The sequence below is a fragment of the Podarcis pityusensis genome (assembly GCF_964106645.2).
Source record: "Podarcis pityusensis genome assembly, chromosome: 1".
Lineage (NCBI taxonomy): Eukaryota > Metazoa > Chordata > Lepidosauria > Squamata > Lacertidae > Podarcis > Podarcis pityusensis.
In genome coordinates, this window is record NC_138028.1 from 13,971,702 (window position 1) to 13,998,101 (window position 26,400).

At 43.3% G+C, this 26,400-nt stretch overlaps 1 protein-coding gene and 1 long non-coding RNA gene across 3 annotated transcripts in view; one reads left to right on the plus strand and one right to left on the minus strand.

Annotated features, from left to right (window-relative positions):
* ASPG (asparaginase) overlaps window positions 1–6,130 on the minus strand; it is a 61,564-nt gene extending 55,434 nt beyond the window's left edge. The window contains exon 1 of one of the 2 annotated variants that reach the window (XM_080978963.1): window positions 6,007–6,130. In XM_080978963.1, coding sequence (XP_080835089.1) covers window positions 6,007–6,052 — 46 coding nt within the window. In that variant the 5' untranslated portion in view covers window positions 6,053–6,130. The other variant, XM_080978962.1, reaches the window with a different exon arrangement.
* A 618-nt stretch (window positions 6,131–6,748) lies between these two features.
* Window positions 6,749–25,358, plus strand: LOC308470382. The gene is made up of 3 exons (XR_013982401.1): window positions 6,749–9,348; window positions 24,108–24,168; window positions 24,442–25,358. It is a non-coding gene; the product is annotated as an uncharacterized lncRNA (long non-coding RNA).
* Window positions 25,359–26,400: the final 1,042 nt, after the last annotated feature.

Genomic DNA, 26,400 nt, shown 5'->3' on the forward strand with positions numbered 1-26,400 from the left:
AGCTAAAGTCAAGGTTAGAGGTTTCTAAGAGAACACTCCCTAAAAGGGATGGGCTTGCAGGGAAACCTAACTTCACCCACTTTGCCACATTTCACTAACATCTGAAGTGTTTGCTAAGGGCAGTGCTCACAATAAACATGACACATGCAGCTGTTGCAATTCTCTGCCTAAATTAGAAAGGAAACAAGGAGGGTAAAGCTGCTTGAAAACCTCCAGAGGCAAGTAACAAGCTTTTTGTAGGGGACAGGTTACTGTCTGTAAACAGAAATAAACAATCTGAATGGTAAACTGGGAAATATGTGTGTTTCAAATCTGAAATAACTAAAATCTACCTGCAGTCTTCACTTCCATAGAACTCACACATGGAAAATGAAAGTTGGATCAAGACACTAACTGTTTATTAATGATTGACACATAAGCCCTTGGGCAAAGACACATAAACATCCAGTTCCACTGCAGATAAAATAGCTATTTCCTTGATGTATTACAGATCGAGTCATCTCTGATGAAAAATGCAGATAAGAAAAACAGTGTAATGGCAAATGAAGGTTTATACTCTACATTGAATGCCATTGATTTCCTTGCAGGACTTGCAGGAAAACACACACAGAATTTTGCTACATGCATAATTTAGGATAGTTGCCATAAGCACAAGTGATTTTGAGCACATTCATGTGCTAGAATTTCAAGAGCCGAGATCAGTACATACTATTTGCAACTGAAAATAACCTGAAAAATATTGGAGAGAGAAAAATACATTTTGTTTTTGTTTTTCCACTATTAAAAAGTGGGAAATTTTGACAACATGGCTTAACTTGTTACATCCAGGGATACATCTAGAAATGAATGAAAATTGTACAGTACATTCTTTAATGCAAAATGAATTCAGTGGTAACGTATATTACAGAGCATTCAATGATTCACATCTCAAGTACTACCTCCTTACAAGAAGTGCAAGTTCTGAGAATGTGGAGGTGGGGAAGGAAGTGGCAAACTGACAGAAACTCTGCACTTTTGTTTTCAATAGATGCAGCAGACGAGTGTTCGGTTTCCAGCTGACTTGCTACACATATGCTTTGTTCCCAACTGATGAAATACATAATGTAAATTGCACAGCTAAGACCAAAGAAACCTTTCCCATGATGTACAGGATCCAGATGGTGCTATACATTTAGAGTCCATCTGAATTATCTCCGTCTGCCTATACCTAGAGGCTTCAGAATTACTATTATTATTTTTATTATTATTATTATTAATACCCCACCCATCTGGCTGGGTTTCCTCAGCCACTCTGGACGGCTTACATTCATATACAGTGGTACCTCGGGATGCGAACGGGATCCATTCCAGAGCCCCATTCGCATCCTGAACAGAACGTGAGCGTTCGCCGCTTCCGCGCATGACGTCATTTTGACTGAGCATGCGCGAGCAGCGAAACCCGGAAGTAACGCGCTCCGTTACTTCCGGGTCGCCATGGAGCACAACCCGAAAATACTTATCCTGAAGCGTATTTATCCCAAGGTATGACTGTATATGGGACGCGGGTGGCGCTGTGGGTTAAACCACAGAGCCTAGAACTTGCCAATCAGAAGGTCGCCGGTTCGAATCCCCGCAACAGGGTGAGCTCCCGTTGCTCGGTCCCTGCTCCTGCCAACCTAGCAGTTCGAAAGCACGTCAAAGTGCAAGTAGATAAATAGGTACCGCTCCGGCGGGAAGGTAAACGGTGTTTCCGTGCGCTGCTCTGGTTCGCCAGAAGCAGCTTAGTCATGCTGGCCACATGATCCGGAAGCTGTACGCCTGCTCCCTCGGCCAATAAAGCGAGATGAGCGCCACAACCCCAGAGTCGGTCACGACTGGACCTAATGGTCAGGGGTCCCTTTACCTTTTTATGACTGTATATAACATACATAACAGAGGTGGGCAATCTGTGGCCCTTGGCCTTCTTCCAAGCGGTCCCAGATTAGCCTCTCACATTTCACCATTCCTCGGAATCAGCACTTCATTGGGTGCCTCTAGGCCATAGCAATCCTGCAATCCAGAATGAATCGTGGAGGCAGGCAGACACATGCACAAGCTCAGAAGCCCAACCATGCAGTACAGCTGCTTCTCCGATAGATGAGAAGAGCTTTCCAATGCAGCAGATAAGACGGACTAAAATGAGGTTGGAGTTAGGAAGCCCTCTTTTTTTGGAATTGTTGGAGGCATGCCATGGCTGCCCATCCTCCCACTGCATTTCTGGTGGGGCTTAGGTCCCCCTCTTCCAGGAGTGGTTTTGTTAACATCCTGCCAAGGAAGATGGTTGCTTACTTCTCTAAATTCCCTCTGATTCTCGGGGGGGGGGGGTGAGAGAGGAGGGGAGGAGTTCCATTGCGCAGGCATAAATCCTTGCCCTGTGACAAGCACATTGAATACCACCCAATGCTTTCCATGTCACCCAGGTGAAAACTGCCATCATTAATGACTCTCCTAACAAAGTTACAAAGACAGGACTACCAGGTAAAGAAGGCAAAAAAGCTATTTTTCACTCATTCTGCTTTTATTTTCTCTTTGGCTGTGCTTTTAAATCCCTCTGTACTTCTATACATTTTTTAAATTGCCCATCTATGCATTTATCTCTTAACTTAAGATCATCACTGCCCTCTCTTGCATCCTTTCTCTCTCCCTCCCAAGGCCAGCCCAAGATATTTTGCCACTTGAGCTGAACCACAGAATAAAGCTACTGACAAATGTAATAAATAAATAATATAATGTAATGTAATATATCCATAATAGTAACTTTTCCCTTCTGTTAGTTTTCCTTATCTTGATTGCACCAACCCACACCTACCCCCTGTTGCTGCTATTTGTTTTTGGTTTGCTTTTGCTGAGGAAGGAATGCAATCAATCAATTCAGATGAGGAAAATGGAACCATCCTAGGTTGATTCAGAACTACACATGGTTCACAAGCTTTCATTATGAATCCTGTATTTTCAAAGTAACAAGTGTGATTAAGACTAATCAAAGGGTGAGTTGTCTGTTGCATACCCGTCTTAAAATTAATGAACGTTATCCTTAAAAACTGTAACAAATTAATGACCTCTGGCAGATCTCTACAATGGAAAGGTATAACGGATTTATTAAATGGAATAAACACAAGCACAGTATGGTCCACTTCAGCACAAGTAATGCCATACTAAGGAATCTTGACTTTCTCTAAACTTGTAGGATCTCAGTCTGTCTCATACATTGCATGTAAACAGTTGAGTTTATCCTTCCTGAAGCAAAATATGAAATAAGATGATTTGTCCCTGTCCTGTTGCACAAAACTGCCCTGTTTTACAAAGAAATGGAGGCTACATACACACCATACATTTAAATTACCCCTAAATCCTGACAACTGTAGTTTACTTCTCCCAGAGCTACATTTCCCTGCACCCTTAAACTATAATTCCCAAGATTCAGAGGTGTGTGTGCTTTAAATGTACGGTGTGGACTTAGCCTGACTGAAGCATGGGCTAATGTAATAAATAAAGTTGTCATCTTGCAACCAATGCTCTCCAACGGCTAATAACAAGTAAACAGCACTGGTAGCAGCTGTTAAAAGGAAAATGTAATGGGTTTGTCCATAGTGGAAGGAAAAAAGAAAAGAAATGGAGATGGCTCCTTTTACCTAACGGCAAAATACATAGAAGATCTTCTCACAGAACTCCTAATGTCACTTCTATTTGATACCTCATTTCTGAATTAATAATTACTAATGTGGCTAAGCATACATCAAAGGGATGAAGAATTATCACCTTTTGCCACATTCTAGCTATCCTGATTTTGAAAACCACAGGTCTTGAACAAACTCCACTTTCAAAACCACATTACTGTACACAGATTGATCAGAATGGTTAAAGAGTGGCAGAAGGGTAAACATCCCACTTCTTCAGTCTCTGCATTAGTGAAATTGCTGCTCTACATTAATGGTGATCTGGAGAAAGCTGTGACCTTGTAGGTGGAGTTGCAGTAGCCATGCTCTCACATTCTGTGTTTACTAAACTATGTTCCCTGGTTTCAAACTCACTAATGCAGATTAGCATCTCAACTTTGGCTATAAACACATACTGAAAGGTAATGAAAATATCCTTTCTCCCAACCAGTATTAACTTGGGTGGGGATACGTTTTTCAACGGAAGGGCCACATTTCCCTACAGACGACATTATGGGGGCCACATGTCAGTGGTGGTCAAAGCCAGAGGAAAATGGGTAGAGCAATGAATGTGAATTTTACCTTTGTGCAGGAGGCTAGTATCTACACATATACTCTATCCCTCTCCATTCAGACACACAAGGAGGATTATCAGACTTCAAAGACACATACCAGCCAGCCAAAAACACTGGAGGACTAGTGAGGGGAGGGCCTGGGGAGAGTTTTGTGGGCCAAAGAGGCTTGAGAAGATGCATTTGACACCCCACACCCCTGCCTCCACCTGAATTTCCTTATCCTTGTTTTAACTTGCTGGGGTTGCAAGTTCAGCAGGATGTGAAACAGAGATGCCTGGGCTTTTTTCAACTGGAACTCACTTGGACTTAGTTCCGGCACCTCTCAGGTGGGCACCATTGCCATTCTAAGAGAACGAGGGAGGTATTCATGGTGAGTTCCGGCACCTCTTTTTCTAGAAAAATAGAACTGAGTGATGCTATGTGACATTTGAGCATGTCCTTCTTGGATAAAAGGTCATTAAGAGGTCTACAAATTCTGTTATATAGAGTGTCTCTTTAGCCCAGGGGTTGCAAACATGGCCGTCTCCCGATGTTGCTGGGCTCCAGCTCCCATCAACCTCTGTCAGTTTAGCTTGGTCAGTAGTTAAGGATTGTGGGTATTGGAATCCAGCAAAATATAGATGGCACCACATTGCCTACCCCTGGCTCTACCATTTAATAACTGGAATTTCCGCAACTTTGAATGCACAAACGGCACATCACCTAATAACTAAACAGTACATGAGCCTTCATGGGCATAGCCAGGGGGGTAGGGAAGGGCAGCTGCCCCCTCAAATTAGTAAAAATCAATAAAAATATATAGCTAACTGAGGTTCTGCCCCCCTAACAAAAATCCTGGCTATGCCCATGTGAGCTTTGTTCTCTTCTGCATGTAGCCACTGAAACAAAGGAACACTCTGAGCCATTCTACAAGTCCAAATACCTGCTTGGAGGAAGGAATAAGTAGCCCAATACCCTGAGCTAGAAGAGAAACACGGCACATAGGGCTTCCTCTAGCCAGCTGCGTGTTCACAATCCCCACCTCCCATGTACTACCTGCAACTCTGCACATAACATCAGATGGAGTGTTCTGCCATCCCCCCAAAGCCAAGCTAAGAGCAAATCCTACTCATGAATAAGTCTGGTTTGTAATGTTAGAATCACAGAATTGTAGAGTTGGAAGGGACCACAAGGGTCATCTAGTCCAACCCCTTGAAATGCCTTTTTTTTTTTTTGCCCAATGGGGGTACTCGAACCCACCACCCCGAGATTAAGAGTCTCATGCTCCACCAGCTGAGCTATAGAAAATTATTTACTCCCATTAAAGTGGGTGAGGTGAGCATTGCTCTTTGAGGTACTACAAAACTCTGTCGCTTTTGATGCAACAGGCTACCGGGTCAACCCCTCTGGAAACTCTATCAGGCTGAAGTTCAACAGGTGATGGGGAAAGCTTCACCTGCCGAATTCCCACCTGTCGGGACCTCTGCCTGATGTGGAGGGGAAGGTGGCGCGGGGTGTTTATTCCCACAGGAGACACGCACAGACCCAACCCTCCATGCTGCCCAGCAAGTTCACTCGCTCACCCTCCGGCTGCGGCACCATCCCGATGGTCCCTCCCGTGTTGATCACCAGCACCCGCGCCTCGGCCACGGCCCCGCAGCCGCCGCCGATCTCGAGGGCCGGAGCGGGCTCGGTGGACGAGAGGGCTCGGCCCAGAAAGCCGCCCGCCTGCGCTGCCTCCGCTGCCATCATGGTCTCCCCTCAAGAGATGCCGTTACCTGGCCGAAAGGGCGAGCGGGTGTCAGAGACGGGCAACGTGCGCATCCATATACCGGCTCAGAAGCGCCGCCCCCTTCCCGGGCTCGCCCGCGCTCATTGGCCGGCGCCTGGACCTGCCTCTGCCAGCGGAGGGGAGGGGGGGGAGAGAGAGAGACACACACACACAGCCCCCCCATCCCGCGCCCGCGCCAAAAAAAGAGAGGCCGCATTAGGCCACTGGGGCGCGCTGAGGGCAGGCGGTTGGGCATGCGAGGGGTTTCCTAAGGGAACCTCAAGGGGCTTCACTCTTAACCCCTGAAAGCCGCTGGCCGGAATGGCTGCCCAAGTGTTTTACCTCCACCACACTAGGATGTCCCTTGAGCAGGGAGGGAAAAACTAAAGGCTGCAAACGAGAAGTGGTTTATATGAAAAGTGTGTGTGTGTGTGTGTGTGTGTGTGTGTGTGTGTGTGTGTGTGTGTGTGTCTGTGTGTCTGTGTGTGTGTCTGTATATACACACACATACACACACACTTCGTGGGGGAGCAAAAAAAGTAGACACAGTTTTCCTCTTCTTCCTAATAAGCCCTCTTTGGTACAGAACACCAAAAAAATCTCTTTCTTTAAGCTCAGCCTGACCTGAGACAGCATTTTAAAAAGCACCTTGCCAACAAAGGTCCGTATAGTAAAAGCTATGGTTTTCCCAGTAGTGATGTATGGAAGTGAGAGCTGCACCATAAAGAAGGCTGATCGTTGAAGAATTGTTGCTTTTGAATTATGGTGCTGGAGGAGACTCTTGAGAGTCCCGTGGACTGCAAGAAGATCAGACCTCTCCATTCTGAAGGAAATTGGCCCCCTCATGAGAAGAGAAGACTCCCTGGAAAAGACCCTGATGCTGGGAAAGATGGAGGGCACAAGGAGAAGGGGACGACAGAGGATGAGATGGTTGAACACTGTTCTCGAAGCTACCAGGATGAGTTTGACGAAACTGCGGGAGGCAGTGGAAGACAGGAGTGCCTGGCAGGCTCTGGTCCATGGGGTCACGAAGAGTCGGACATGGCTAAACGACTAAACAACAACAACAACAACGTCCTGAGAAAGAAATGAGTGGACACAGTTTCCAGTTAGGACTGACTGTGGGAAGAAAAATGTCTTCAGTTGTTTCTAGAGATAGTGGGGCACCTGTATTATCGCAGCAGGGATGCTATTCAACAGAACAGGGCCGTCTGTTTTACAGAAATCTAAAGGAACAGTGACCTTTCAGTTTTGACAGCCTATTATGGAATGATAATTTGGCTCAATCATTTCAACTGTGTCAAACGTTAACTCACACGTACGTACGCATGCCCACACGCACGCTACACATACAGCTATTTATCCGTCATCATGCAGCCCCCATTGATTTGTAGAGGCACATCACAATCCTGGATTCCACTATGGATGAGGTAGGGGGACAAAAGAGAAGGCAGGTTGCACAACCACAGTGCCATAGAAGGGAACAAGATGGGAGAGATCTCAATAGAGTTGGAAAGGAGGATTGTTGTGCTGACTTGAAAGTTTTAACAAGGAGAATTAGCAGAGGTGGGTCGGCGGCAGACCTTGGTGTCTCAAATTTTAGTGGCGCCTTGTGCGACGGCAAAATCCAACACCCCGCCACCACCTCTTGCCTTCTGTTGGGTGTCATTGAACCGGTTGCAAGTAAACCAGTTGCACTCCTCTAGATCCGCCTTTGGACAGGTACAGCACAGAAGCTAACACCAAAAAGCTAATACAGTCGTATCTTGGAAGTCAAACGGAATCCGTTCAGGAAGTCCGTTCGACTTCCAAAACGTTTGGAAACCAAAGCGCGGCTTCTGATTGGCTGCAGGAAGCTCCTGTAGCCAATCGGAAGCCATGGAAGCCCCCTGCGACGTTTGGCTTCCAAAAATAGTTTGCAAACCAGAACAGTCACTTCCGGGTTTGCGGCGTTTGGGAGCCAAAACGTCTGAGTACCAAGGCATTTGGGATCCAAGGTGCGACTCTACAAAAGAACCTTTCCCAACTCCCCACTTGCTATATTAAAACCTTGTTTTAAATCACCGTTTTTTCCTAAGTTTCCCCAACACACAAACGTAGGTCCAAGCTATCTGAAAGATCATATTCCCTCATATGAAGCTGCCTAGGTTTTGAGATCTTCAGGGGAGGGCCTTCTCTCAGTCCTGTCACCCTCACAGGCACACTTGGTGAGGACACAGGAGAGGGCCTTTTTGTTGGCTGCTGCCGGACTTTGGAACTGCCTTCCTAGAGAAGCCAAACTGGCTCCCTCCTAGCTGTCCTTCTGCCTGCAGGTGAAGACTTTCTTTGTTCCAATATGCTTTGGAGAATTGAATGCTTTTAATTAAAGAGCCGGTGCCATGCTGTTTTCATTGTAATTATTCATAAGTTTTAAACAGATTTTATATATGTATCTAGTATTAATTCTATCAGTGTGCAATTGTATTTTAATGATCGGTTTTTCTATGTTTTTAGCAGTTCTTGTTTTTATCTGTAAACCCCCTTGAGTCCCATCAGGGAAAAGGATGAGGTATAAATAAATCTCAAACTTTTGTTATTGTTTAAATTCACAATTTTCCTGTCAATTATTCTCCATCCTGGCTTCCTCTACTCAAGCTTCTGCCATTCCAAAGACTTTTTCAGACCATAATCCAGTTATTATGACTTACAAAAGGAAGAATGACTTTTTCACTTGGAGACTTAAGAAAGTGTTATGGCAACAAGAAAAGGTTTGCACAAGATTGCAAACAAAGATTGCAAAAGAATATTGCAAAAATTACAAAATAATTATTTGATAACAATTTAAAGGCACAGAGATACATATGGTTTGAGATGCAACAAAGCTTTCCACAGAGGTTCTTTCATATTACATAATTCCTTACTTAAAAGAAAGAGACAGGCGAAATTACAAAAAATCTTGTTCTAGTTACAGGTAGGTAGCCGTGCTGGACTGCCGTAGTTGAAACAAAACAAAAAAATTCCTTCCAGTATGAGCTTTCATGTGCAAGCACACTTCTTCAGATACTTCAGATACTTCTCATACCAATAACAAACTTAGTTGGTCTCTAAGGTGCTACTGGGAAAAAAATCTTGTCTGAGATTAAGCAAAAAGAAAAATAATTGGAACAATCTCCAACTATCTGGCAAATTAAGATGTTGCTGAGACAGTTGTCTATGCAGGAGACAGGAACAAAACTGGATTATGCTAAACGAATTTAAATTAAAAAAAAAATTGCTCACAAACCTGGGAAATGGTTAGCATATAAACTGCAGAAGGAGAAAGAAAGGAAGTTGATATTGAAGTTGCAAGAAGAAAATGCTGTAATAACAGGTAAGACAAATATGAAAAAGTATTTCACCAATATTATTCTAAGTTGTATAAAGGTCAAGTAATATATTAAAAAAAAAATATAGACAAATAGACAACATCTACCAAAGATTTCAGACTTTCAAAGACAAATAATGATTGGCCCTATAACTACTCAAGAATTATGTGGTGCTATAAAAAAATAAAAGAAAGGAAAAGTACCAGGCCCAGATGGACTATTGGCTTCTTACTATAAGTCTTTTGAAGAGGAACTTTTACAACCCTTGCAACAGACAATGAATAATATTCTACAGTGGTAAAATAGCAGATGTCTGGAAAGAAGCCAATTACACATATACCTAATTGTCCCCGCTACTTTTCATTCTAGTCTTGGAAGTTTTACTTAGAGACATTAGACAATATGAGAGAATTGTGGGAATAAAGATTTTAAAAGAAATGTTTAAGTTAAGGGCATTTACTGACGACCAGATGTTAATTCTAGAAAACCCACTGCAGGGAGTGGGGATTCTTATGGAGAAACTAAATGATGTTGGTATCTTAGCAGGGTCTAAGGTTAATAACCAAAAAGCAAAAATGTTAACAAAGAAAATGACAACAGAAGATGAGAAGGTTTTGAAACAGGGTTTCAATTTGGAAAAAGTAAAATATTTGGATATTATTGTGGCAAATGTGAATTGTATGTTGCGCCAAAATAATTATGTTAAGACATGAGCTGAAATTTAAAAATATATGTCAAGATGGAAGGTGCTAAAATTGTCATTGCTGGGTAGAATTTCAGTGACAAAGATGAATGTATTGCCTAGAATTATGTATTTATTTTAAACGATACCTATTTTGACTAATAACTTAACACTTAAACAATGGCAAAAATATTTATCTATGTTTCTATGGCAGGGAGAAAAAAAAACAGAAGTCAAAATGAAAAAAAACAGAAGTCAAAATGCAAGACATATGTGTATGTTCCAGACGTTTTCATTGCTACATTTTCACAGAAATGTCAAGTGCAATCATTTATTTTTTCAACCTTCAAAATCCAGTCAGCAGAAAAGTCATGAATTCAAACGTATTTCCACCAGTACAGTGGTACCTCAGGTTACATATGCTTCAGGTTACATACACTTCAGGTTACAGACTCCTCTAACCCAGAAATAGTGTTTCAGGTTAAGAACTTTGCTTCAGGATGAGAACAGAAATCTTGCTGTGCCGGCGCGGCAGCAGCAGGAGGTGCCATTAGCTAAAGTGGTGCTTCAGGTTAAGAACAGTTTCAGGTTAAGTACAGACCTCTGAAACGAATTAAGTACTTAACCTGAGGTACCACTGTATAGATTTTGTTCAGAATGCTCATTCTCACAGAAGCGTAAGGAAGAATCATAAAAAGGATGGTTAATTTTAGTTCTATAAACTAGCCCAGGCATTGACAGGCTTCTTGAGCCCATTTGAAAACCAGAGAAACTTATAGGTAGCACACACCTATGCACACATCACAACCTATTCTACTGGCTACTACAGAATACTTACCATATTTTCCCGTGTATAAGACAATGTTTTTTCTTATAAAATAATGTTACAAATTGGGGGTCATCTTATATATGGATAGTGCAGAGGGAGGACGGGTGATTGGTTGCAGCTGCAAGCAGGAGATTTTCAGCGGGGGGTTTTGGGGTAATTGGTGGCTGCATCAAGGGCTGCTATCATTTGGCTGTTGCTGCTGCAGTTGGGCGGGTGATTGGTGGCTGTGTCAAGGCTTGCTGTTGATTGGGTGCCGCTGTGGCAATTGGGCAGGCGATTGTCAGCTGCTGGCGGCGAGCGGGCATACGATTGGTTTGCTGATGCATGCGATTGTCAGCGTCAATCAGACGTGTAGTGATTTCCGGCAATCCCCACCCCCATTTTCCTAATTTGGAGTCCCCAAAAATAGGGGTCGTCTTATACACGGGGGCATGTTATACACGAAAAAATATGGTATATTTATTCCTACTGTCTGCTTCCTGTTATTTAACTTCCTGATCCGCAAGCAGTCCTCTCCCCTTATTCCATGCATAGAAAAGTAAAAAACAAGAAAAACCTATACAGTGGTACCTCTGGTTAAGAATTTAATTCGTTCTGGAGGTCCGTTCTTAACCTGAAACTCTTCTTAACCTGCGATACCACTTTAGCTAATGGGGCCACCCACTACCACTGCGCGATTTCTGTTCTCATCCTGAAGCAAAGTTCTTAACCCGAGGTACTATTTCTGGGTTAGCGGAGTCTGTATCCTGAAGCGTCTGTAAGCTGAAGCGTCTGTAACCTGAAGCGTCTTTAAGCTGAGGTACCACTGTATAGAAGCACCATTGCCTCCAACTCTATCCTTCATCTTTGCAATTTGTCAGTGACCTTGAATTGTAGTTTCAGGGACCAAATAAATATCTTTTAACCAGGGTACTATTTATTAAAGGATTTTGCATGACTGTATATGCTCTGAATATTTTTCTGCTTTTATATACCGCCTAGTTTGTTTAGGTCTCGATTAGGACTGGAGTTAAGACTTGATTAAGACTGTGGACATACTATAACTGCAACAATAAATCATGCAGAAAACCAAGCATATTGCAGGAAAGGAAAAGAGGGCGGGGGGAAATAAAACAATTCCTACCTAATATTTATTTCAGCTGATTCAAAAAGTCCAGGACTTGGCTTCTTCTTCACAGCACCGGCCTGCAAATACACCAGTTTTGTTTTGTTTTTTTTAAATGTTTCAAGGAATTTCCAGAGGTGCCAAAAAATGGGCAAGGCCTGCATAATTTGCAACCCATCAAGCTGAATGCAGTGTAGCCATCACTTACTTTGGCCTGCCTTGTGCCTGGCAGCTCTTACCAATTTTACAGTCCTAGGCACACAGACTGGCTGTCAAGGCTCTTCCAGACAACATACTTATGGGGCATTCGTCCTGATTTGCTTGCACAAAGCTTATGCAGAGGTCATACAATATTCACTCTGTATCAAGCATTCATTCTGGTTTGTTTGCCACAGTGAGCATCCTGATTTTCAAAATGAGCATTCATCCTGACTCACTTGCACTGAGGTTATACGCCTTCCAGTTAAACAATAGTTTATCCCACAATTTTAGTGAATTATTCCATCAATATTCTAACATCATAAAGTTCATGTTGTTGTTTGAAGTGGATTTGATGTACCAGAGCACTTCAATTCACTTTAATTTTGCAATGGGCAAAAAAAAAAAATTACTGCATTGCAGGGGCTTGAACTAGATCAGGCTTCCTCAACCTCGGCCCTCCAGATGTTTTGAGACTACAATTCCCAGCATCCCAGACCACTGGTTCTGCCAGCTGGGGATCATGGGAGTTGTAGGCCAAAAACATCTGGATGGCCAAGGTTGAGGAAGCCTGGACTAGATGATCCTCGTGGTCACTTCCAATTCTACAGTTCTCTGTTTCTATAACCTGGGCCTTCTTTACAGTGGCTCCCTGTCTGTGGAATTCTCTCCCCAGGGAAGCTCACCTGGCACCTTCAATATACACCTTTAGGTGCCAGGCAAAAACGTTCCTTTTCAGCCAGGCCTTTGCCTGACTTGATCTACATCCTATACCCTGTTTTTAAATGCTGGCTCTTTTGGGGTTTTTTTTTATTGGATTGTTGGTTTTGTTTTGATTTTAAGTATTTGATATTTTATGTGAACCTCCCTGAGACCTTCGGGTATAGGGTGGTATAGAAATTAATTAAGTGCAATCATTTATTTTTTCAACCTTCAAAATCCAGTCAGCAGAAAAGTCATGAATTCAAACGTATTTCCACCAGTACAGTGGTACCTCAGGTTACATACGCTTCAGGTTACATACACTTCAGGTTACAGACTCTGCTAACCCAGAAATAGTACCTCAGGTTAAGAACTTTGCTTCAGGATGAGAACAGAAATCACACGGCAGCAGGAGGCCCCATTAGCTAAAGTGGTACCTCAGGTTAAGAACAGTTTCAGGTTAAGAACAGACCTCCAGAATGAATTTAGTTCTTAACCCGAGGTACCACAGTATGTGGTTGAATCCCTCCAGCAAAATACAGACAGTCCAAAGATGGCTCATGTACAGCTGCTGAACTGCATTCAGTTTCATGTCACAAACAGTGCAGCACTGAAACAAGCTGACTTTATTCCAAAAAGGAGTTGGCTTCTGCTTCACTTCCCAGCACTAAAGCAGACTAACATTACGGAAAAACTATTTTAGCTATTGCTGGGAATCTGCTACACTTTTCCCTGTACCTTAGCTTCTGACATCTGAAGTCAGCCCTTTTTAGGGAAGTTTTTGATGACTGATGTTTTAATGTACTTTTAATCTTCGTTAGAAGCCGCCCAGAGTGGCTGGGGAAACCCAGCCAGATGGGCGGGGAATAAATAATAAATTATTATTATATCTTTATCATGCTTTGCATCAGCTTTGACCTCCCTGCCATAGCAAATATGCTCAGATTAGTCCTGTATAAGAAGAGCATGGAACTTCAGGGCCAGAGGCCAAAAGTGGCCCTCCAGGGCTTTCTATTTGGCCCTTGGAAAGATCTATAGGTCTCCCCTCTCACCAGGCCACATCCCTCATTCCTCTCACCCCACTAACCACTGTCATGTGGCCCTTGGAAAGTTGACCAAAAGGGAATGGGGCCCTCAGAATGAAAAATGTTCCTCAGCCTGCTGTGTATTGATACCTGCACTTACCACTTGGAAAGGTCTCTTGCCACTATAATCAGTGTGTTCCATGTCTATGCCTGATAAATGCCAAACCATCAATCCATCCACATCTCCATTCGCAGCAAGGCTGGGAGTGGGGATAAAAAAAACAAAACAATTGTCATATGGAGAGGAAATCAATGTTGTGCTAAGGCAAGTGTTACATCAGTGAAGGCATTTTGGCTTGCCGGATCTAATGATCCCCCTTCTCTACTCCTCCCACTGTTCTGGGGGTTTGCCTGACCCCCAAAGAGCCAATTCCAAGGGTGAAAGGAATCAGAGAACAGAAAATCACATTGCTCAGGGCTTCTGCTGATGGGATTCTTTGGTTGATTCCTGCCCATGTGTTTCTCTTAACTAGCTTATCAACAGTTTTTTGTGCTAGCCAACCTTGCAAAACCTCTCTAGAATGTTTGGGTGCAATGTAGAGGAAGCAGCTCTCACCAGCCATTTTGCTAAAATATGATGCTGCAAAACATACTTTGCTTCTTTGAGAGAAAAGCGATGACAAACCTAGACAGCATCTTAAAAAGCAGAGACATCACCTTGCCATCAAAGGTCTGTATAGTTAAAGCTGTGGTTTTCCCAGTAGTGATGTATGGAAGTGAGAGCTGGACCATCAAGAAGGCTGATCGCCGAAGAATTGATGCTTTTGAATTATGGTGCTGGAGGAGACTCTTGAGAGTCCCATGGACTGCAAGAAGATCAAACCTATCTATTCTGAAGGAAATCAACCCTGAATGCTCACTAGAAGGACAGATCCTGAAGCTGAGACTCCAATACTTTGGCCACCTCATGAGAAGAGAAGACTCCCTGGAAAAGACCCTGATGTTGGGAAAGATGGAGGGCACAAGGAGAAGGGGACGACAAGGACGAGATGGTTGGACAGTGTTCTCGAAGCTACTAACATGAGTTTGACCAAACTGCGGGAGACAGTGGAAGACAGGAGTGCCTGGCGTGCTCTGGTCCATGGGGTCACTAAGAGTTGGACACAACTAAATGACTAAACAACAACAAAAAACTTACTTCCCCAGAATTGAGTGCAAGTAAAGGCACAGAACAGTATATACACTAAGCCAGACCTCTCTCAGGTTATTCAGAACTATGTGGGATCTAGCAACCCACCAGATGGATAGAATGGATACCATTGTATAATTGCAAAATGCTGCATATCTAAGAACACAATTCTTAAATTAAATACTGCCTGGGTGAACAGTTCTTATACTACTTTCTTTAGATTTGTTGTCTGGAAACACCCTAAAACTCCAGTTTACACTACACTGGTACATCCAGCTTATGGGCAGGGAGGACATTATAATCCACTTCTTACGTATGTTCCCAGGAGTCTATCTAGGGGATTCATCAGACTCATAGCACCACAGCCAGTGGACTTTACAGAGGCATCTGACTAGATCAGATGATCTAGCAGGTCTCTTCTAATGATCTTAGGTTTAATTTTAGAGCTGGGGGCAGGGTGGTCTCCTTAGAGGCATTCTCTAGCTCTTCACTGGAAAGGTGAGCTCCAGTTTCCCGAAGCAGGCAAATTATTTCCATGTGCCTTTATAGAAAAAAGAAAGAAACATCAGTGTAATTATTGACAAATTCATAGTTAATAAGTTCCTTCAACAGTCCTTAGTGGAACTACCAGGGATGACATGCCAAGACAAAGCACTCACTTGCTTTCTCTCTGTGACTGGCTTGGCAGCTACCCAGAAGGGGGAACTCAGAGGTGATCAAGTGAGATGATAAACTGGCTGCTCCTTCAATGATAAACCTCATCTGATGTGCCACACACAGAGAGAGAGGGAGGGAGGGAGGGAGGGAGAGCATAAACACTTGCTCTGCTTTTCAGCAAGTACTCAGCAAGCTTTGCGTGCCCTTCGCTTTTTGCAACATGAAGTTGAGTGCGGCCATCATAATCTTCATAGCTTAAGTTTCCACCCTGCAAAAAAGAAATATATCTCCCATCTGCAAGAGCAAATGTAATGCTATAATGAACTTTTCAATAAGGTGAATTCACCTCATCAGGCCAGCAAAGCCAAAACTGAAATGTTGTAAAAGAGATTGTAGCTCAAAAGGTTACAGGTTCAGTATCTGGCATCTTCAGGAATAAAACAACCTGGAGCCTTAGAGACCAGGGCAGGTGGGTAAATTTCAGCCTTGTAGGTCGTATTTTGTGTTTTTTTCCAGTCACCCAAAAAACCACCAGCCAGAGTCAGGTGCGAAATAGTGGCTCAGCCTGCTGACGTACATTAAACGCACTTCCAGATTACCTGTTTATTGAACATTCATCCTGATTCATTTGCAGGATGAATAATTGGCATAGGCTATTTAATGTGCTTGTTCTGATTAGTTTGAAGGAAGATTAGACAACATTGCCTATTTCACGAGCATCCAAGCTGTTTAGTTTGCAGGGAGATTAGACAATGTTGGCTATTTAATAAGCATTCATCCTGGTTCGTTTGCAGAGTGGTTAGAAGATTTTGGATTTTTAATTAGCATTTATTCCACTTACTTTTCAGGGAAGCTAAATGATGTTGCATCAAAGTGAGTGTTGTCCCACACTCCCCACAGCATTTGCCTGCCACTCCCATTAACAAGAAAAGTTTGGTATTCGGGGAAAGTTGAGTATGTTGTGCAAGATATTCCGGTCAACAGCAGTTATGCAATCTGAATTTGCTGGACTGTGATTGAATCACACCTCAATATAGCAATGGTTTGTAAACGCACGTAGAGGAAGTCACAATTACAAATTGAGTATTTATCATGCTTCTGAGCAGACTTCTGCTATTTTTATTTCCCACTTCTTCTATTGCTTTCAGTGTATTCAGGCTACCAGTATTAGCAGCAGCACAAGCCATAGATGGAATTCGAGGTTCTTGCTCCTAAAGAACGACAAGAAAAAATTAAAAGAAAGATTATGTATACATTCCATAACATTAAGCAATAACTGTATGGTATTTACATTTATTTATTAAATTTCTGTAGCACCCTTCATTCGAAGATCACAGAGCAGTTTACAATATAAAAACACAAACATAACATAGTAAGAAATGAAAACAATAATCCCTCCACACAAAGTTTTAAAAGCCATAGATTAATACATTTTATCTGTGAGTACAACAGATATTTATATAAATATGGCAACACAGATATGTTAATGTATTGTTGTTTTAACTGACACATTTGTCATGAATTATGTTATTGTTGCGAGACACTGAGACATTCTAATAATAATAATAATAATAATAATTTATTATTTGTACCCCACCCATTTGGCTGGGTTTCCCCAGCCACTCTGGGCGGCTTCCACAAAGACCAAAAATACACTAACAGCAAATACACAAATAGAATGAACAATAAATAATATTAGTGAGATTCCGAAATGAGCGAGAGTGTGAGCAAAATAGGAAAAAGAAATACAGGGTTTTCAAGTTAATGCCGTTACCATTTGAACTACCCAATACAATAACCAAGTTTTTCAGTCTAATTCAGGCATGAGTCTGAATTATTTATTATTATTTCTTAAATTTGTATACCACCCTTTATCCGAAGATCTCAGGGTAGCATAAAAATCAAAATTAAAAAAAACGATTTTCTATTCTCAGGTTTTAATCAACACATTGCTGCTGGTTTTTTGAGCTGCTTTGGAACTGCTATTGTTATACTATACAGTGGTACCTCGGGTTAAGTACTTAATTCATTCCGGAGGTCCGTTCTTAACTTGAAACTGTTCTTAACCTGAAGCACCACTTTAGCTAATGGGGCCTCCTGCTGCTGCCGCGCCACCGGAGCCCGATTTCTGTTCTTACCCTGAAGCAAAGTTCTTAACCTGAAGCACTATTTCTGGGTTAGCGGAGTGTGTAACCTGAAGCGTATGTAACCCGAGGTACCACCGTATGTGCTGCTCCTTAGCAAGTGGTTGGTTCCAGTGAGTATTGATGCGTATGTCTGAGCTGCTTGCTGGTCCAGGAACGCTCTCCCCGCAACAAGTGGAGAGAATCCAAATCTGCCAGTCATTGTCAACAGGAGTGGTCTCAGGGATCACTTTAAACCTCTTGTTAATTACCCAAATCTACATAAATAAATTAAATAAATGCACTTAGGATTTGGGGGATGAGTCCCACCCGCTTCCTGTCCACCATGTGGACACCCATATTTTTTCAGAAACCTAACTGAAAGGGGGAAAGCAGTTTAGCCATTGCTGTTGTGAGACAACAACGGAGAATCGTTCTTGCCCAGCTAATGCAGATTGCCCAGAGATCCGTCAACAGAACCACGAGCCATTCCACAACCTGCTTTACAGCAGCTTCATATGTAAATGAAAAGTAATATGAGTTCAAAAATGACAACTTTCCATGTAACACATTCTTTACCTAACACATTCTTTACCTGCTTCTTCTCTTTCCAAGAAAGTTGCCTTTTGCCCAGCACGTATGAAAGCTTTGCCAAAGACACCTCAAGTGTCATATCACCACCTGAAATCACGCCAACGTGAGCAAGATCCTGTTGTTGTTGTTTAGTAGTTTAGTCATGTCCGACTCTTCGTGACCCCATGGACCAGAGCACGCCAGGCATTCCTGTCTTCCACTGCCTCACGCAGTTTGGTCAAACTCATCCTGGTAGCTTCGAGAACACTGTCCAACCATCTTGTCCTCTGCCATCCCCTTCTCCTTGTGTCCTCCATCTTTCCCAACATCAGGGTCTTTTCCAGGGAGCTTTCTCTTCTCATGAGGTGGCCAAAGTATTGGAGCCTCAGCTTCAGGATTTGTCGTTCCAGTGAGCACTCAGGGCTGAGTCTTTCAGAATGGATAGGTTTGATCTTCTTGCAGTCCATGGAACTCTCAAGAGTCTCCTCCAGCACCATAATTCAAAAGCATCAATTCTTTGGCGATCAGCCTTCTTTATGGTCCAGCTCTCACTCCCATACATCACTACTGGGAAAACCATAGCTTTAACTAGAGATAACCAAATGCCGAAATGTTGGTGCAGTTAATCTAACCGGCTGCAAAGTGATGATGTACAGGGAGTTGGAGGTATAATATCTATTTAGAGAAGGGGTTGGAAACCTTAGGCCAGGAGCCCAATCTGGCCCCTCCAGGTCTCTCAGGGTACCATACCTTCCAACATTTATCCGGGATCAAATCAGACACCGGGACGGCTTCTGTAAATCCGGAACTGTCCCTGGAAAATAGGGACACATGGAGGGTCTGTGACAGTTTTGAGTGCTAGTGTTCTTAAAACTTAATCCTTTATATTCCCATTTTTTGTGCTTTTTTTTTTTTTTTTTTTGCTTATAAGTTGCTACATAAAACAAAAATCCACCAATTTTTCATAATTTCCCACTTAAAACTATCATCACAGAACCCAGCACAGTCTACTTTATTATAATTTTAAGAAATTCTGCACCATGTACTTGTCCTATTCATCACCCGTCTGGTTCCATAGGTTGAAGCAACAGACCCTCGCCAACACATTCTGCTCCATCACTTGCTGAAACTCTTCCAGCAAATCAGGGCGGTTGTTTCCAGCAAACTGGGGAGGTTGTTTGGTGCATTGCCTCATCTTCAAGCTTCCAGTATGATCCCCTCCATGGGGGGCTGAAGGAAAGCCTTTATCTGACACCAGGAATGTAGAGATTAGATAAGACTTTCTCAAAGTTATTAAAATTATGTTTCTCTTGATCGCCTCCCACACCAGTTCTATGTATCTGCTCCCCTCCTGTTCCCCTCCCTCAGATGCTCAGTGACAGCCTTAGAGGAGAAATGCCATCAATGGAACTCACAGCTCGCTAAGGAGCAGCAAATTTATTAAAGTGATGACCAAATTATAAACCTGGATGTGAAGACAGGTTCTGGCAGATTGAGGGGACGAGACCAGTAGTGGAAGGCAGATTCTGCACATTCTGACCCTAAACCTCTGCTGCCTTGCTGGATATCTTTGGGTGGCTAAGGAGTAAACCCTACAAAAATCCCGACTGGAGTCCCTAAGACGATAGGCTGGCGCCTTGGAGCCTCCTTCCAGCAATTCCTGCAGCCAAGTTGGTGCCATACATATGCCATATTCCATTTGACTTCATACCAGAGGAGCACTCCACCGTCTCTCGAGACAGATGCCAACCACAAAGTAAGGCTCATTGCTTTCCAGAAGTTCATTCCTTTCTGGAAGCAGTGAACTACTGAAATAGGAATGTTGAATCTAAGTCCCCAACTAGTGCAGTGCTAACCACTTCCACAGGCTGCATGCAAATGAAGTGGCACTGAGACAACCTGGTGCCATAGAGACATTTCCAACCACATCTTCTGTTATGTACTGAGTTGACTAGGAGCCAAAATGCAGCAGTCTGATTGGTCCTAGAACAATGCAGCAGTACGATCGGTCCACAGGAGCCACCCAATCCAGCTCCAGGTGGAAGTGAATCCACAACCTGATTGGCCCACGGGAGAATCCTGGAATTAGCCAATCATGTGCAGCCCATTGTGTAAATAATGTATATAAAGCAGACATTGTGGGGGAACTTCCATTCCTCCTCACCACCATGAGCTGAATAAAGAGCATGAAATCCACTCTCGACTCCGAGTATATTTCATCTTCCATCACTTCTGACCACTGTCCTCTCAGGTTGGGGCTGGTGGGAGCTATAGTCAGAACCACTGAGAAGCAAAGAAGAAGAAGAAGAAGAAGAGGAGTTTGAATTTGATATCCCACTTTATCACTACCCGAAGGAGTCTCAAAGCGCCTAAGATTCTCCTTCCCCTTCCTCCCCCACAACAAACACTCTGTGAGGGGAGTGAGGCTGAGAGACTTCAGGGAAGTGTGACTGGCCCAAGGTCACCCAGCAGCTGCATGTGGAGGAGTGGAGACGCGAACCCGGTTCACCAGATTACGAGTCTACCGCTCTCAAACACTACACCACACTGGCTCTCCAGGGTTTTGGAGAAGGTTTGGAGAAGGCAGATCCACACTAAGTGGAAGCAGGGCTCTCCAGGGTTTCAGAGGAACAAGTTTCCCCAGCCTTACCTGGAGATGTTAGGGATCGAACCGGCACACAAAGCATGAACTATGAACTCTCCCCCACAAGATCAAAAGTGCTCTCTTACTCAGGGACAAGGAGCGTCATGCACCATTAAAGTCCCCCAGCCTCTGTCTCCCCACTGTGGGCTGTCACCTCCCCCACCCACCTCCATCACACTCGGCGCCCCCAATGCCAATGGCGCCCCCAGTGTTGAGCACCGGCACCCAGGCCCTAGCCTCCTCCCTGGCAGGGCAGGCCTCTGGTGAGCCCCACAAGGCTCTTGTGGCTCAAGGGAAGAGCTTCTCAGCTGCTGGAGCCATGGGGCGCCAATGCCATGCTCTCCAGGCAATTCCAGGTTTGCCACTGTGGTCAGTGCTGCTGCTGATCTTCCCAAAGCCTCAACCACAGAGTCTCAGTGCACTTGCTATTTTTATCCAAAGCACGTGCACCTCCCATCTGACATTTATCCCTTCTGCAGTGACTACATCCTTAGATTTGCTGGTGTCACTGCAGAAGGCTGAACAGATATAGCCACCCGCAAACTCTCAGGCTGCAAAGCCTATGCAATCAATCAATCAATCAAGCAAGCAAGCAAGCAAGCAAGCAAGCAAGCAAGCAAGCCTTCATCATTCATCTCATGAGAGAAAGCTTTAAAGGTACCCAGGGATTTTTAAACAGCAAGGGTTGTTTATTTGTCACTGTGTTTTTTACAAAGATTTAAACAAACATCAGTTTCCCAGAGCTAGGAATTCACATAAACACACACATACTCACATACAAAACACAATGCACCTAGCAGTGTATGTAAAGGTAAAGGGACCCCTGACCATTAGGTCCAGTCGTGGCTGACTCTGGGGTTGTGGCGCTCATCTCGCTTTATTGGCCAAGGGAGCCGGCGTACAGCTTCCGGGTCATGTGGCCAGCATGACTAAGCCGCTTCTGGCAAACCAGAGCAGCGCACGGAAACACCATTTACCTTCCCGCCGGAGCGGTACCTTTTTATCTACTTGCACTTTTTTGTGCTTTTGAACTGCTAGGTTGGCAGGAGCTGGGACCGAGCAACGGGAGCTCACTCCGTCACGGGGATTCGAACCGCTGACCTTCGGATCGGCAAGTCCTAGGCTCTGTGGTTTAACCTACAGCGCCACCCACGTCCCAAAGCAGTGTATAGGTATAGGCATATTTTTGTACCTTGCTATACAATTCAATACGGAAACACTCAATTTTGGAACAAAGTGGTTATAAAGCTGTTTTACACCTCTCTAGCTCTGACTACATTAATCCATTTTTCCCTATTTACCATTCAGTTATCCTGTCTCCAAGTGTAGTTTTCCAGTTATGACAAATTAGTTCCTTTTATTTGTTTTTTAAGGCCTCAAAGAGACTTGTGCAGTAGAAAAAATCATAAACCACAATTCAAGAACATGCAATATTAACATCAATGAATAGTACACTGTACAATTACTACACAGATGGTATTGGACTCCTTTGCAAATGTCAAAATTATGTTTTCTTCCATAGCACTTAATTGTTGGAGTTGCAATAAACTTGGGATATATTATCATTTATGGCTGGGAATGTCAGTTGGTGCAGGATTTTTTGGATTCAACTTTGACAGAAATAGTAAATATTAATAAAGAAACGGTTGTCTGTTGTCCAGAATTAATGTTACTGGAAATTTTTGAGGATACCAATTTAAATATATTGTCAAAAGAATTGGTCTTATTTATATGTGGTATTGGCAGCAGGAATAGTAATTGCAACTCAATGGAAAATAACCCAAAATCTTACACTGGATGCTTGGTACCCCTCACTCTAGAATATAGCTATAATGGAGGAAATTGTTCATGATTTTAGATTTCAACAAGGACTGGAACCTCCAGACACCTTTAATATGATTTGGCATTCCTTTTATGGAATATACAGCAGAGCCATCATTTTTAAGACAACCGTCATCACAAGCCTGGCAAATTTGGAACTATACTTGATGATCCAGTCAAATTGATAGTTTTTATTTAGACTTTCTTTTAACTCATGTGCAGGAACTCATTCTATGTGCCCATTTTATCCACCTCTTCCCCTCAAAGTGTTACAATTACCAGAGTGCCCTGGTGAGAATGATTGACTGTCAAACCGCTCTTGACACGTTAGCTCTGTGACTCTCAGTACCCTTAACTAACTTCAGTTCCTAGGATTCTTAGGTGGGAGCCATGACTGTTTAGAGTGATACGATATTGCTTTCAAAGCATAGTGCAGATGGGGCCTAACTCTTGCATTCTGGTCATCCTTCCTGTTGGCAGTTGATGAACTGAATATATATTCATAGCTGTCAAGTGTCCCTTATTTGGCGGGACAGTCCCTTATCCCAGCGCCATGTCCCGCTGTTGTCCCTTATTGATGATGTCCCTTAAATAAGCTACTGAAGGTAATGGGGCCCTTTCTATGTCCAGCTGTCCTTTGTCAACAACAAATTGTTGCTGTTTTTTTGTGTTGAATATATGCTATATGGTAATTTATGGACCTAATAGGTATCTAAAGCCATTTGCACGCAACAAAATATGTATTTTATCAAAGTAATTGTTGATCCCTTATTTTGGCTGTTGATCCCTTATTTTCTAGGCTGTTGGTCCCTTATTTTCAAATCTGTAAGTTGACAGCTATGTATATATTCCATGTTTTGGAAGGAGCTGCAAACCTGCAAATAAATTTCAAATACAAAGTAAATCCATACTGTCCACCGGGTGGCAGCAGATTCCCAGCAGAACAGAAAATTGTATTTCCCATGAATTTGTGTTTGGTGATGCCGATAGGCTGCGAGAGCTTGCAGTCAAACCTAACTATGCATGACTGCTAGTTATTGCACGAAGGGGTTAAGGACCACAGAGTTGTAGAGAGACTCAGGTTACATCCAAGCCTTTCTATTCGCCCCCACCCCACCCCGTGCATCATGTAACCATTGAAGGAGGATGTGTGTAAGCTTGATCCTGAGCTTACAGCACATGTTTGGAACTATATTCTGCATTTTCTACTCAACAGTATGTTGCCTGTATTATCATTGCTGCAGCATGGAACAATGCATGACTGAGACCTTGAATCTGTAAGTAAAACATTTTAAACTTACTTAACTGTGTGTGGTCTGCTCATTGCAAGAGGGGTAGAAAGAGGTCAGCTGCTGTATGCAGCTGAATGAGAGGTTTAACAACCTGTATTCCTAAAACTTTAATGGGCTGCTTATTTTGTGATTTTAACTGGGGCTACTGGGGCTCTCTGTGTGTTAGCCCCCGCATTTGAATCCAGACACTCAGCCATTTCTTTTTGTTGTTCACACACAAACACACATATTTCGTATATTTCATGTTCCCCCATACAGGCAAGGTTGTCTGAACCCTCTGCTTCTCCCTCCAGGGAGAGGAGTCATCCCTCTCTCCAGGCTGACTGGCAAGGCAGATAACTCCTCAACTACTAAAATATCATCCACCTGGAACTGCATCAGGGACTGGAACCTAACTGTTACAACTCTACAGAAACCATGAAGGAAAAACAGGGAGCGAACAAAGAAGACAAGATAACTTCCCCTGCAAGAAAAGGCGGAAGCCTCCAGTTAAGGAACATCTGTCTAGGACAGGGAAAGGAAGCTCTAACAGTATGTGAGGTGGCAGCAGAATTCATTACCCATGCACCCAGATATTGTCAGCAGAGAAAGGAGAGGTGAGCAGAATGTTCCACTGTACCATCTTAAAAAAAAAAAAAATTAAAATATCAGAGTAAGACAAATTTCCTTATCTGCAAAATGCTGCTGGAAGACATTAGCAATAGGGATATACAAGAGCAGTATCCAGATCCTGGGCAGGCTTCCTTTGCCTTTCTCCCTAGTTTTGGGTTTGCATGTTCCCCCTTAACCCCATCTGTGCCCTCCTGGTGTCCAAACTGGGAAGAAACTTTTGGCAGAAGACCTGCTCTTGAAGGAGTGCTGGATAGCACTGAGAGACTTGGTGAGTTCAGTAGAAAGAAACACTTTAACCCAGGACTTGTAAATTGTTAGAGAAGGCATGGCTAGGTCACGCCCCCTCACCTTCTGCAAGGAAGTATTGTCTGTTTCTTGTTCCTTTTGTTCCAACCATGTAGCTGAGCACGTGTCAGAGGCTGGGGCTCCAGACTCAGACCGCATGTTGGAGACTAACACCTGCATTTTGCAACCAAAAATACCTTGCCCTTATGATTTCTGCTGTTGCATTGAACAATGCGTGAGTGAAATCTGTGATTACTGTAAGTAAAGCACTTAAACATACCAAAGTTTGTGGTCTATTCACTCTAAGAGGGGTAGAGGCTTTGCAAACGCTGCACAGATCTGTGTTTTAAACTCTGCTGGGGGCTGTTTTGGCATAAGAGTGAGTCAAGCCCCATGTGCGCTTTTTTGAATTCAGGCAGTCAGCCATTTTTTCTTGGTAGTCCCACACACGTGGGACCTGCAAGATTAACTGGTGTTCCCAGTTATTTCCCAGCAGTAACAGTGTACTGCTTGTTTTTTCGGAAACAAGGTTCTATTACATCAAGCAGTAGGTCTTTACCACACAGAAAACTGACAGGATATTCATGTTTTAATAGATCGAACAGTATCTTGGATCTAGAGGCGTCCTTCTACTTTAAGACTTTTTCCAGACTTTATGTGCAATGCATTGAGTCAAGGGCACCACATCAACGTACCCCAGGCCTCTTTTCTTGTGCAAGGCAAGGAGGATATCTTGCTCTAGAGTACAATTTCTGGAACATCGGGATTAATTGACCAATGGGTCACTGAAATATTGCAAAAACAAGTAGCTGGCCACAAGGTTGGGGTTTTTTCTTGTTACTTCTTGGATTTGCCTCAAAAAAGGTAAATCCAGATTTTGGGGTGGGGGTGAGAGTTACAGGTTGGCATTTGGATGCCAATGATGCCAAGCTGATGTTGTTCCTCCAGTCTGCCCCACACGTAGGCCTTCATTGGCCAATACAGATTTAAAATTTAGGCAGCCTATCCTGTCACCCTCCGTGGCTGCAGCCTTCACCCACCTTAAAAGGTAAGTGGTCTTTCTTGCACTGATGGGAGAGAACTGAGCAGAATCCGTCCTAAGATTGATTGCAGTATTTTTCCTTTGGTTGCCAAACCACATTCTGTGGTCTGTACTAAGATTATGATCTTGTTAATCAGTTCTAACAGATTCTATAAAATTGCCCTTTGTGTTTCTTGTTTTAGTGTTGCTATTTGTTTTAGTTGTATTTCCACTGCTAACTTCTATAAAGGCATGTCATGTCCCCCCCCCCCCCACTTCAAGCTAGGAAGAAACAAATT